The 14,222-nt window shown below is 37.7% G+C and overlaps 2 protein-coding genes across 6 annotated transcripts in view; both read right to left on the bottom strand.

The window, feature by feature from the left end:
• The window catches only part of ABCC3 (ATP binding cassette subfamily C member 3), a 221,676-nt gene extending 217,732 nt beyond the window's left edge, over positions 1-3,944 (bottom strand). Inside the window, exon 1 of the mRNA XM_070740012.1 lies at positions 3,938-3,944. The gene's annotated coding sequence lies outside the window, so the exon portion shown is untranslated. The remainder of the gene's footprint in view (positions 1-3,937) is intronic.
• Positions 1-14,222, bottom strand: part of CACNA1G (calcium voltage-gated channel subunit alpha1 G) — a 393,060-nt gene that overhangs the window by 60,100 nt on the left and 318,738 nt on the right. For 3 of the 5 annotated variants that reach the window (XM_070740004.1, XM_070740005.1, XM_070740007.1), the window contains exons 21-24: positions 12,013-12,139; positions 7,666-7,791; positions 6,420-6,509; positions 5,912-6,125 (exon numbers count right to left, since the gene is read on the bottom strand). In XM_070740004.1, coding sequence (XP_070596105.1) covers positions 5,912-6,125; positions 6,420-6,509; positions 7,666-7,791; positions 12,013-12,139 — 557 coding nt within the window. The remainder of the gene's footprint in view (positions 1-5,911; positions 6,126-6,419; positions 6,510-7,665; positions 7,792-12,012; positions 12,140-14,222) is intronic. The other 2 variants (XM_070740006.1, XM_070740008.1) reach the window with 1 other exon arrangement.

Here is a 14,222-nt window from a genome sequence, read left to right as displayed (position 1 = left end):
AGAATGGTTGCGCAATTGGCAATTCCAAATTTCAACTAATAAATGCTCTGTCCTACACATTGGCAATAAAAATCAGAACACCAAGTACAAGTTGGGCGGAAATGATCTCCTAGACGACCCTCACTCTGTCAAGGACTTATTTGTCTCAAAGCAGAGTTGTAACAGCATTGCCAAAAAGGCATTAAGCATTGTTAGTCTAATTTTGTGAACCCTTTTCTCTGGTAACATTGTTTTGCTATTGAGGGCATACAAAACCTTTGTCAGACCAATTCTTGAATAAAGCTCATCCACCTGGAACTCACACTGTATATTGTACATTAACACAATTGAGCAGGCTCAGAGGTATTTCACGAGAAAAGTACTCCACTTCTCTACTCACAATAGAATTCCCTATGCCACCAAGCTTGAAATTTTGGGCTTGAACAATCTGGAACTGCACTGCCTGAAGTCCAATCTAAGCCTAATACATAAAATTGTCTGCTACAGCATCTTGCCTATCAATGACTTCTTCAGCTTCAACCACAATAATACATGGGCAAGCAGTTGATACAAACTCAAGGTAAACCACTTCAAACTCAATTACAGAAAATATTTCAGCAACAGAGTGGTCAATGCCTGGAATGCTCTACCCGACTCCATTGTTGCAGCCTCACAGCTTCAATCTCAAACTGTCTTCTGTGGACCTCACCCCATTCTTAAGAAGTGCATGAAGGCGGCGTGCATAAGCGGACCAGTGTGCCTACCATCCACGTCTTACTGTCCCCATTTATCTGTATTTACTTTCTTCATGTTTATGTTCATACCTATACTTGTTATCTTGTACATTTTTGACAAATAAATAAATAAAAAATAAAAGAAGAAAATGTTGTGTCTCACTGATTTTTGTATAATGTTAAAGTGTAAGGTATATTACCATCCTGTTATTTTTCAGAATGCCATTAGATTGTGAAAGAGTTTTTCTAAAATGAATTATTCCTCTTTATGTGAAATTATAATTATTTAATTATTAATGGATAATGAAAAGCCATATTATTCAAAATGCTTTCAATAAGGCTGTGTTGGGGGAAAACCAATTATATGTTCACCACATTTGTTATAGCTTTTTCTAATGAGACTCATTAGAGTCGTTATAACAATCATAATTGTTAGGTTTTCAAATGGGGACTGTAGTTTTGTTACAGTTTATACTAAATTCCTTTACTGATTAAATTAGACTATGTAATATAAATTCTGTTCATGCATAATACTATGTGAACAGTAAAGCAATTTTTTTTCAAAAGCTATGATTTTTTAACCTATAATGACCTAGTTTGCATATAGCATATCACTCAAAATAAGGGAGGAAGGAAGGAAAGAGTACAGCAAAAAAATGGAGTTAAGACTAGAAATGAAAGAGTTGAAAAAAACTTTGGGGAGGCAACCTTAAAAGAGAAAAAGAGGATTAAAATATGGAATAGGGTAGAAGATAAGGGATAAAAAAGAATAAGAATGTGTATGTTAACGTAGTATAATAGAATTAAATAATTTTGAATAAATTGTTTTTGTGATGATAAGAATAAAAAATAATAACATTTTTGAATGTAAGATATGAATATAGAAGAGCCATGATGTGGAAAAAATAACTTGTATTAAACATATGCATGAACTAGCATGTAGAAATGGAACTATAAAATAACAATAGAAAATATGAAGATTGGTAATTTTGAAATGAAATTTGATTTGTATGGGACATAAAAGATAAGAATTAGTTTTGAACTGATAAAGTGATAGGTGATAAAGTGATAGAATAAATTGTTAAGAAGATAAAATCAGTTTGTATTAAAGAGTAAGAATGATATGGCGGAGTAAAGCAAAACATTTTAGAGTTAGAAATGTATGTATGTATATTAGAAATTTACAATGTGGGAAAAGACCACATCTTTGATTATTGGAATGGAAGGAGAAAAGTAAAAAAAAGGGGAAAGAAAAGAGAATTAAAATAGAAATAAAATAAGAGGAGAAAAAGACTAAAGGATAGATATTAAGATGAAAAGAAACATGAGAGATATATTAAAAATAAAATGTTAATGAATTATAACTATTTAAAAACTATATACAGTGATACCTTGTCTTACGAACTTAATTGGTTCTGGGATGAGGTTCGTAAGGTGAAAAGTTTGTAAGATGAAACAATGTTTCCCATAGGAATCAATGGAAAAGTGAATAATGCGTGCAAGCCAAAAACTCACCCCTTTTGCCTTACGCCGCTGGGAATCCCCGCCTCCAGACTTCCATTACCAGCCGAAGTGCCCGTTTATGCGCTGCTGAGATTCCCCTGAGGCTCCCCTCCCTGGGAAACCCCACTTCCAGACTTCCGTGCTTTTGCAATGCTGCGATTTCGTTGAGGCTCCCCTCACTGGGAAACCCCATATCCAGACTTCCATTGCCAGTGAAGCGCCCATTTTTGTGCTGCTGGGATCCCCCTGAGCCTCCCCTCCCTGGGAAACCCCACCTCTGGACTTCTATGTTTTTGCGATGCTCTGATTTCCCTGAGGCTCCCCTTGCTGGGATTCCCTTCATTTTTGCTGGTGCTGCTTTGAATCCCAGTGAGGGGAGCCTCAGGGAAATCGCAGCAGCACAAAAATGGGCACTTTGCTGGCAATGGAAGTCCAGAGGTGGGGTTTTACAGCGAGGGGAGCCTTCGGCTGGCAATGGAAGTCTGGAGGCAGGGCATCCCAATGGCAGCAGCTTAGGTTCGTAAGGTGAAAATAGTTCAGAAGAAGAGGTAAAAAAATCTTAAACACCGGGTTTGAATCTTGAAAAGTTTGTATGAAGAGGCATTTGTAAGACAAGGTATCACTGTATATTGTTAAGGCTATTGTATGGATGTATGAAACTCAGAAAGCAAATGCTCATGAAATGAGATGTTGAAAGACCAAAAATAAATAAAAGTTATTGGGGGATTTTTCTTAACCTATAATGACCTAGTTTGCATGCAACCTATCACTCAAAATAAGTGGTATAGAAAATCATGTTGAGGCAATATATGATATATGAACCCACCATTATATTTATTACCTTTAAGTATGGCTTTATTCTTCCAATTTAGCTTATCAATAATTTATTTACAATAATAGGTAGTTAAATCATTTAATGCCCTGTATTATTAAGTCTATAAGTAGAACTACTGTTAAATATTACTGATAATATCAGGCCACAGATATTATTATAGTATTATAAAAATAAGAACTGTAAATAATTATCTGAATAATTGAGTAATCATTTTTAAATCTGTAATTCATTTGTCTGCTTTAGCTCTAATTGCATTTTTCAATGGGGGTTGACACCCTAGAGGTAATTATTATTATTTATAAACGTTATTTCTGGACTGCTTCTATTTTTGTCCCTAGATACTTCCATGTAATTCCTGAAACTTTAATTCTGGGTTTTCAGGGGAACACCAAGGTTATTCCACTCATGCAACGTCAGATGACTGGAAACATTACATTTTGTATATTTCTGCCTTCTGAGGAACAAGAGCATGGTTGGAAGCCTGAGTTTAGGCAGGCCAAAGCAATTTAGAGGAAGGTTACGCCATAAGCGTAACGGGAAAATGACTTTTCTGGCAGGAAAAAAAAGGCAAGTAAGGCAAGGCAGTGTTTCTCAACCTGGGAAGCTTGAAGATATGTTGACTTCAACTCAAGAAGGAAACTAGAGCTAAAACAGACAAATGCTGGGTGGGGAATTCTGGGAGTTGTAGCCACACATTTTTAAGTTGCCAAGATTGCACTGAGGGAAAGGAACCTAAGGTAAGATACATTGTACAGTGAAGCGATATATCAAAATTTAAATAAGGATTCACTGAGACACTAAAGATGATAAGGGTGTAGGAAAAAGTAGGTTTTTAACAATGCAGAACAAAATGGAATCCCAAATACAGTCTTTTTTATGCCCAAACCTGCCAGAGAAAAAATTCTGTGGAATATTTCAAAAGTATTCAGAACTTTCATACCTCAAAGGACACCCCCCCCCTCAGAACAATTCATAAAATGGCCCATTAAAAAAAAGCAAAAACTTGCAACTGGGAAAACAAAGTGATTGCTGGTAGAGTTGGATAACACATTTTTGTTTTCTTTATGCAAATAGATAGATAGATAGATAGATAGATAGATAGATAGATAGATAGATAGATAAGATAGATAGATAGATAGAGATAGATAGAGATAGATAGATAGATAAGATAGATAGATAAATAGATAGATAAGATAGATAGATAGATAGATAAGATAGATAAGATAGATAGATAAGATAGATAGATAGATAGATAAGATAGATAGATAGACAAACAAACAAACAAATAAATAAATATCCAAAGATTTGATGTATATTATGCCCTGTACCACATTTATACTGTAAATAGAAATTAAGATGTGCAGAAATTATGAAAGCAGAAATTCAGTTGTGGGGTGTTTTTTTGTTTTAGTTTTACTGACATGATTAAGACAGTCTGTGCATAATACAGTACATGTGTTCTAAACCAAAATCCCAAGGATTTTAGCAGAGGAAGTCAATGTATGACTTTAATATTAAAGAAATTGATAACCTTTAAGTACATACATTTCTTGATACATAGATCAACATACTTGTTCCTGTCAGTTGTGAAAAGGTATCTGAAGCACCTCATAGCATCATAGTGTATAACAGATCTCTCTTCTTTTAAGACATGAAGTTTCATAAAACTCAACATAAGGAACCAGAGTGCTGACTTAGTTTTGAACGTTCAGTCTGGAATCCTTATATTTGAATAAAGAGAGTTAAAATTCAAGGTTTAGAAATGGCTTTATCGTATGATAAAGAAGGATTAGATGCAATTAATTTGTTTATGGCCTTATTAATTAGTATATGAAACAAGCAGATAGAAAGCAAAGCAAAGCAATATAGGAGGTTAAACAACTGTATTGAAACCAAAGAGAAATTCCCATAGAAATATTGATGCTTCTCCGAAAAGGATATAATAAAAGTAAAAATGAGAAAAAAGTTTCAGAACATATTAAGATGGCTGTAACATGAAACACCATGAATGGATACATGGAATGGTAACATGACAATAGACGCCAGCAACAATAGAAAACATGCAAAATGAAGGAGAGTTCCTCTGACCTGTGACCTCTGACCTGATCATTACCTCCTGCTTTTCCAATTAAATAAAAACTGAAGTAAGAAAGACAACATGTGAAGTTTCTCAGATTTCACGTAAGTCTAATGTGGCCATCAAAAGTTCTAATCTTTATTCTACAGTAAATAGTTTACCATGTTTGGGTTTCAGTAGATTTACTCCAAATTGGTTAATTTCATTTGGTTAATTTCTTATTTTGACATTTTTTGTTAAAAAGAAAAAGAATCTGTATTTCTCAAGTAAATGCATTATATTTCCAAGCAATTCTAATACAAAATGACTTTATTATTACATCCTTGAAAATTTTATATTTTGTCAGTCCATATTAGCCAAAAAGAGAGAGAGCAAAAGTGATTTCATGTTGACATTACAAGGCTGTAATAAACCAAATAGTGGAACTAACTATCAGCAACAGTGCAGAATGCCTCTAATGTAATTGGCCCATTCTGGAACTGTTGGCCTTTGCATTCAACACTATTTGGATAAAGCTGTGCCTTTATGCAATGGAAAAATTATATTTAAATTACTGTAGTGTGTTTTAAACTGCCCAGCATATTAAAATAATCGCAAATCATGCAGCCGTTGATGTATTTCTATGGCTTTTTGCTTAGCCTGTATGAGAGCTATATTTCTTCATGCAAATTTTGTAGCTGGACATGCTTTTGAGGGGAATCTAGCTTTCAAATGCTAGGCAGGGAATAGGGGAGACTGTCAAAGGTCAAGCAGGATTCAGAAAGATGAGGAAAGACTACCGACCAGCCATCTGTTTCTCCTTACTCCTTCTCTTTTTCTCCAGACGTTTGAGCCTCTTCTCCTCCCGTCTCTTAGCTTCTTCTTCTTCCTGATGCTGACGACATTTATGGAAATTCTCTACCACGACCCCAACAAACATGTTGAGCACAAAGAAGGCAACAATCAGCAGGAAGGAGATAAAGTAGAGGAGCATCCAAGGGTTATAGTTCATGACTGGCTATAAAATAAAGGGAGAGGCCATTATGCTCTATCAGGATTAGAATTTAACACTGTCCATGATAAATTCAAACTCCAAATATTTGTATTTCACACAATTGTTTTTGAAAGTGTAATCTCCAAAGCACACATACCTACCGTGTTTGCCCCAAAATAAGACCCTGTCTTATATTTTTTTGAACCCTGAAATAAGCACTTAGCCTTATTGCCATGCACTCAAAAGCCCATATCAGGGGATATCTTATTTTGGGGGAAATTTCTTGGGCTTCTGGCAATGTTGTACCAAAACACCTACCTGTTGGTCTACTCCTACAGCATCCAATCCATCGTACATGATGTCCACCCACCCGTCTTTAGATGCCAGAACAAATAAAGACATTAAAGCCTAGAAAAACAAAAGGAAACAAAGCACTTTAGCTAGGAGGAAAGACAATATAATATACATTATACTGTATCTACCTCTTGACTCATGTTTGAATGTTTACTTTTTATGTTTTTCAACCTAGTTGATAATAATAAGCTGAAGCTTCTTACCAGAATAAATAGTATCAAGTACTCACAAGAAGGGTTATTCCAACAAACAGAAACAGCCTTACATCTAACCTTCATCCATTTTTACTTAACCCTTATCATACTGCTGAGATATGGGGTAATAGTAAATTTATTTATTTATTTATGGTCACTTGAACACAAGCCTACAAAGAATACCAATAAAAAAACTCCCCATCTCCCTGGTGACAATACACAATAAAACAAAGCCACTTGATGGGCTCCATCCCATGCTGAGTTCTCCAAGCCATTGGAAAAGCCAGTCCTTCAAGGTCCTGTGAAGGTATGTCAGGTGAGTGGGTGGGTGGGCAGAACAGTCTAATCTCTGCAGGGATATTATTCCAAAGGGAGGGTGCTGCCATGGAGAACACCCTCCTTCTGAGTCCTGCCAGTTGTACCTCCTTAGGAAATGAGACCTGCAACATACCTAGCCTCCCTGCTCTAGTGGATTGGGTAGATATAACCAGGATGAGATGGTCTCTTAGATAACCAGGTCCCAAGCCATGAAGGGCTTTAAAGGTGACAACCAATTCTTGAATTGCACATGGAAGCAAATCAGCAGCCAATGAAACTCCCACAGGAGAGGTGACCCACATGCACACCTGAGCCTGGATTTTGAAGCAATTGGTGCTTCTGGATGCTGTTCAAGAGCAGCCCCATGTACAGTGCATTGCAATAGTCAAGATGGGTCTGAGATAGTAGATGTGCGGGGTTCATGATTTCAGTCTCCTGAGACAAGCTTTTCTTCATGCTAGATGCGAGTTTGATTACACTATTGTACAGTCATTAAATGTCCATAGAAAGAGTATAGGCTGGTCTTAATTGTGATAAGAATGTATACCAATTGAGGGTCTTTAAATGTAGACAGTACGACTAGAAAATGCTGTAGATGATTTGCTATGGTGGCTGCAATATATATAAGGCTATTTCACATCTGCTTTGAATCAAAGCAAATAAGGGAGCACTGCAGCAGATTACTGTTCCATCAGTACCTGGCCAAGATTATCAAAATTATACTTGTGCCGGATCCATTTATAGTTGGCTTCTGCACAGTCTGACTTGTTGGTAATGTTCCTTGTGTCTTCCCCTTGGCAGACAAAAAACTTCCCCTTGAAGAGCTGTGAAAAAGGAGAGAATACTCAGTCACTGAAATAATATGGTGAGGTCTTTTTCTGTAGGTTTCCACAGTATTCCATTCGCAAATGTCTGATTTTTAAGCCCTTCCTGCAGAAAGGCCCATCTGCATCACACGTGAGCTTTTGGCATTAGCCCCAAAGCTTTTAGCCATCCAATTTTATGGAAGGAATACTGTAGCATGGCTGTTTTTAAGCTGTCTGCTCTTCTTGATTTATACAGGTTTTGCTGTATAATTACAGCATTATACATTTTATGCTTTGTTGGTTTTCAAAAACATAGTAATGATTTAGTGTGAGCCCATCCCATTTCACTAAAAGGTAGCATTAAAATACTTAACAATAAATGAACAAAGCAAATTTTTCAGTAAAGAGGTCATAGCTGAACCTTTCTCAGCTCCCTTTCAAAATGCTCTTGTACAGTCTGCATGGCTATACAAAACAAGTTGTACAATGCTCTTGTATGTCTAGGTTTTCAGATTGAAATATGACAAATATATTTGAAAACCAGGCATTATCTGAAGGCTCCAATCAATGCAAAGTTTGGTGTTCTGTAAAGTTTTTCAAGACTATTAGCTGCCAAGCAGGACATGAAGGCATTAGCAGTCTCCTGCCTTGCCACTTAGCAATTGTTATTGTCTTAAAAATTGGTGCTAAAACATAGCTTTCATTATCAGCAGCAGCTACAAAGATTATTATCTCTTCTTTGGTCTGTAAGAATGGTAGAAGCTGTATGTCAATGCGCTTATTAGTCTACCTGTGAAGGCCACCAGGGAAGTAATAAGAGACTAGGTTTATAGATGGTGGTGTATACATTCTTGAGGGAGAAGCATTTATCTCTCAACTTGAAAGAGGCAATGGTGTGCCTTCTTAAGAATCTATGTCCTGACCCAGATATTTTATACAACTATTCCCTGGCTCTAACTTTATATTTTTAGACAGTACACTATAGGGAAGATTTTGAAAGATAGTCAGCACAAAGCTATAGATTATTTAGACCTCTGTTGATCAGGATTTATGCCTGACAGAGGTGGGTTTCAGCAGGTTCTGACCAGTTCTGGAGAACCAGAAGCGGAAATTTTGAGTAGTTCAGAGAACCAGTAAATACCACCTCTGACTGGCTTGGTAGGCATGGTGTGGCTTGGTGGGCGTGGAAGGGAAGGATACTGTAAAGTCTCAATTCCCTTCAGGGGAAAGTTACTGCAAAATCCCCATTTCCTCCTGATCAGCTGGGATTCGAAAGGCAGAGAATGTGGGGGCTGGGCCAGTCAAAGATGGTATTTACCAGTTCTCCAAGCTACTCAAACTTTCTGCTCCCAGTTCTCCAGAAGTGGTCAGAACCTGCTGAAACCTACCTCTGGTGGGGGGATAGGTTGAAATCTCACCTCTGGTAGAGGGGGACAGGTTGAAATCTCAGCTACTCCAGTGTGAATTCCCAGAGGGCTCAGCCTTTTCCTACTGTTTAGTAGGAAATATGAAACTGCTAGAAAAAGTCATCCACTCCCACCCTATTGGACCACTCCTACCCTATTGGATTTCCAACAAGATGCAAAGACAAGGCTCTTCAGGAAATTATTAGGGGTGATGGAGATTCATCTACCAACCTTAGATGGCATAGTTAGTGAACGCTTTTGTTAGATTATAATTGTTTTAATCTTGTTGTTACTTAATGCAAGCTGCTCAGAAATAATGGGAACTGAGTGGCATAGAAACTATAGTAAATGAATATAACAGATAAATAATATATTTAAGGTCAACCCCCCACCCCCACAATTTTTTAGGGGGACTTCATTTCAAATATTATTGGAAAAATCTTGGAATTTACTTTTTTTAAAAGTGAAAATATTTACATTTTCCCTTTCCTTAGATTTAATGGTGCATTACAAGGCAGTTAATTAAACCCTGAAGAACCACAATGTATGTCCTTTCAAAAATGTAGACATTAATTCACTAAGAACGGCAAGGAGATCAAAGTAGAAATTAAATTCAGGAGTTCAGCTATCAAAACCTGCTCAGACAAATGGAGCTTAAGATTCCCTTTTCTCCCAAAATTTTAGCAAAGGGGAGAACTGATGCGCCACTTCCAAAAGGAGAGATTAAAGCCTGAACCATATTACTGATGAAGCTATTATTTGCATAGCTGTTGTTCTGGCTGCCAGCAGGACAGAAGCTAAGCAAGGCAAGCTAGCTGAACAGCAGCCATGTATAAAGAGAGTGGCTTCTTTTTTTAAAAAATGGAATTTAATTCTACTTAAATAAACATGATGTACCGGCTGCTAGGATAAGTAAGAGACAAGAGTGCACATCTCAAAAACTGACACAGGAGGGAGAGTTTTGAAAAGTGCTGCTTCTCCTACTTGACCTCAGCTGAAATTGTTTATATGGATAGCAGAGAAAGCACCAGCCTCACTTTGTATTGAATTCAAGCCAACAACCCTTAAGTCTTCATTTCAACAATATCAGATGTGATCAACCAAGAAAAAACTAAAAAAATCCTAGGGGGTTAATTTTGTCACATATTCAATGGTGAACATGAAGTGGCAGAGCATGGCAGCTATTATGATAGATGGAACAGAGGGGTCTGTATTAGCCTAAGCTGAGATGCCTTCACTTTTTTATCGAGTGACAGCAGGTCCTAGCATTGTCATGCCTTGTTTCCCTGTGGCAAGGCACTATTCTCACCAGTTTTTAAAGTATCACCTCTTTATCTGAACTCTAGAATAAATGTCAAACCTGTGAGCACTTGAAATAATAGGGATCAGCACACACAGTGACAGATCTCACATAAGGTGGCATTTTATTTTATTTTTTTAACCTAGGGGGACTATGTGGGTGGTAGCATCATAGAAAGCATCAACTGAGTGAGTTCTCCTAGCTTAATCATAGTTGGGCACTAATTCTACTTTCTTAATGAAACTCCTTCAAACAAAACCAAACAACAGCAAATTCCTTCAATACAAAACAAACTAACTAGATTCTTATCATGTCTATGACAATAATTTGCTGTTGTTTAGTCTACAGCAATGGAAGATAAGACAGAACCCAGGAATCAACATATTTGGAAAGAGTTCTGAGCAAGGAATAGAATGTCCAACAGACAATTCTTGTGTTTTGGAAGTAGGACTGATTGACTGATTGATTGACTGATTACATGCCAGCAAGATAGTATCAACTCTTCAAGATTGTATCAGTAGACTTTCTCCAGAATGATCTGTCCCCAACCTGAGCTTTCTGGTTTCCTGATGGTACCCCACCATGAGGCAGTAAAGCAGGACTTGGGAAGGAAAAAAATGGCACTAAATAAAGAGATAAATATAGGGCTTATAAATGCTGAGCATAAGCTCCAGTTTAGTTACAAGGATAAAACAGATATAGCAAATTATGTCTCAGTACATTTCTCCATAAATAATATATGAAGAGAACAGATGGGCACATTATTAAGTTACTATGAATCTTGCAATCAATTAAAAAACAAACTACCGGCTCTATAAAAATGTGGAATGAACTTAAATTTCAGTTGTTTTCATTCCAAGTTTTGATTGGCTTACCAAGAATGCTCTTTCATATTATTATATTTAATAATGCTATGTATTTTTTTCTATAGAGATCGTATATTTATCTAAAAGGAGGCGAGCTCTGAACTTAAGTAGATAGAAAAAAATGAAATCCTTGCACAATATCTTTCTTGTTAATCTAGTATGAGGATTCCCATGCCGTCTACAACTGTGCACTGATGTATGGGTATGTATGTATGCATGTATGTATGCATGCATGTATATATGTATATAAATGAAGAGAAGAAACTGATAAAGAAGAAGGGAAGAAGGGGAGATTTCATGGGAGGACATAGAAACTTCCTAAGAGTTGGTGATCTCTTGAAATGTTGCCCATTCTAAACATGGTTTAATTTGGGAGCTTTACAGACCTCATATATGAATGTCACAAATGCCACTCTTCTTCTCCTGCATTATATGCCCACTGTTGTGAACCAATGTTTTATACTGATCTCTAAAAACCATTCTATATGAAGCAGCTCTAGAATACTGAAGTATGGACTTTTTTCCCTTCTTTCTTAGTTGCATCAGCACTTGTAGACCCCACCTCTCATAAGAGACATCAATACTAGAAGAGATTGATGTTTATGAAATTCTCAAGCCCTCTGTATTGAATGAGTAAAGTTCTCAGGGAACTCTACCCAGAACCTACCTGGACTCCCAAGATGCCAAAAATGATGAAAAAAGCACAGCAAATCACAACAATGTTTCCAATGGGTTTCAAGGAGGACATCAGGGTTTCCACAACCAACTTCAGCCCTTGTGCTCGACTGATGACCCTGAAAGGCAAAAGTGGCTTATTAACAGAATCCCAAGACATGATGAGACTAGCAAATCACTTAGAAGAGAGTCTTCAAACTGTTCACAAAGGACAGCTGAAGAGAATACATAAAAGAGGAAACATGGAACTGCCAATGTGCCAATGAGAGAGTTCCATTGACTGACACCTATTCTGTTCAATAGACATCTGTCAGACCCAAGAGAGGAAAACTCTGTATAGTAGGCAATACATTTATTCAACAATAATAATGACTACAGCAGGCAAAATGTGATGCACGGTGTTATCACTTTACAATAGCTTAGAAAGGCTGTATTTATTCTTAATGTCTGTATGTTTTTTTAAACTTTTCCTCTATGCCACAAAAAACTTTGTTTTATTAAATTACAAGAATTCCTATAGGAGTCTGTTCCAAAAAGTGACTTTCTGGCTGAGGATTCTAGGAGCTGAAGTCCATTCATCTTAAGGTGGTCAAATTTAAAAAAACACTTACATAAAAGTATATGCTATCATAAATGGAATGAGTATTGTGGAACACCTGACTTCTCGGGTTGTAGCCTTGAGACAATTTTTAGGAAAAGCAGCTCATGTAATCAGAATATCTCCGGGACCGCCTTCTGCTGCACAAATCCCAGCGACCGGTTAGGTCCCACAGAGTTGGCCTTCTCCGGGTCCCGTCGACTAAACAATGTCATTTGGCGGGACCCAGGAGAAGAGCCTTCTCTGTGGTGGCCCCGACCCTCTGGAACCAGCTCCCTCTAGATATCAGAGTTGCCCCCACCCTCCTTGCCTTTCACAAGCTCCTTAAAACCCACCTCTGTCGTCAGGCACGGGGAAATTGATTTTTTTTTCTCCCTTCCTCCTAGGCTTATAGAATTTATACATGGTATGTCTGTTGGTATGATTGGTCTCTTAAATTGGGGTTTTTTAGATTACTTTTTAATATTAGATTTGTTACATTGTTTTTTATTGTTGTTAGCCGCCCCGAGTCTTCAGAGAGGGGCGGCATACAAATCTAAATAAACTAAACTAAACTAAACTAGTTGACATGTTGGACTAGAGAAACCCATGTTCAGTTATGAAAACCCACAGGATGACGCTGACCAACCACTAGCAATCAGTTGAAGCTACCTCACGGGGCTATTGTGAGTTAAAATTGGAGGAAGGAATACTGTCCTCAATGAATATCTGGAGGGAAGGCAGGGTATCTGTCTGTATCTGATTCCTTAGCTGATTCCTCCACTTCGAAGAGCAGACAGGACAATGGCAAAACACCCAAAGTAACTGGATTGCAGGGCAATATAATAACTTTGTAGCTGTAGACAATTCTGAACAGTTGAATTTACAGATTTTGCCAGATGCTGACCTAAAAAAAGACATTCTGCCCACAGGCATTTTAAAACAATAGAATCTTTAAGAGCTGCACATGCAACTTATATTCTTTCCCCTTAAGGCTACTGCCAACAAAAATGTCAAAATATGAGAAAAATTCTATATCAAAGGACAAAAATTGCAGGCAGTAGCCTAATATATTTCACACAGTGGAGAACCATGTTAGATTTATTGTATTTTTGATGTGTCTCTGTAATGGGATGTGGGAATAACCTTAGGGGACAGAAGGAAGAGCAACAGCCAAGACCTGTGATGGAGAACCTATGGCACCCATGCCACAGGTGACATGCAGAGCCATCTCTGTGGACATGCCAGCCATTGCCCTAGATCAGTGGTAGGCAAAGTTGGCTCTTATATGGCTTGTGGACTTCAACTCCCAGAATCCCCAAGCCAATCATGCTAGTTCAGGAATTCTGGGAGTTGAAGTCCAAATGTCATAGAAGAGCCAACTTTGCCTATCCGTGCCCTAGGTCAACTCCACCATCCATGTGTGCATGCCAGACAGCTGATTTTGAGCTGGCCCTGCCCATGCCACCCCTTCCAGGAGTCTCTACGTGGCCCGTTTTGGATGCAAGATAAGTTCAGGGCTCACATGGCGGCTCTGGGAGAGTGAAAAATGGGCCTACCAGAAATATGAAAGTGGGTCGTTTCTGGATTTCGGAGGGCCAAGGGAGGTGGTTCTCTTTTGGGGG

The sequence above is a fragment of the Erythrolamprus reginae genome, chromosome 2 (assembly GCF_031021105.1).
Source record: "Erythrolamprus reginae isolate rEryReg1 chromosome 2, rEryReg1.hap1, whole genome shotgun sequence".
In the NCBI taxonomy this organism is placed as follows: domain Eukaryota; kingdom Metazoa; phylum Chordata; class Lepidosauria; order Squamata; family Dipsadidae; genus Erythrolamprus; species Erythrolamprus reginae.
Note: the sequence above shows the minus strand (reverse complement) of the source record. Positions and strands in the feature narration are given on the sequence as shown.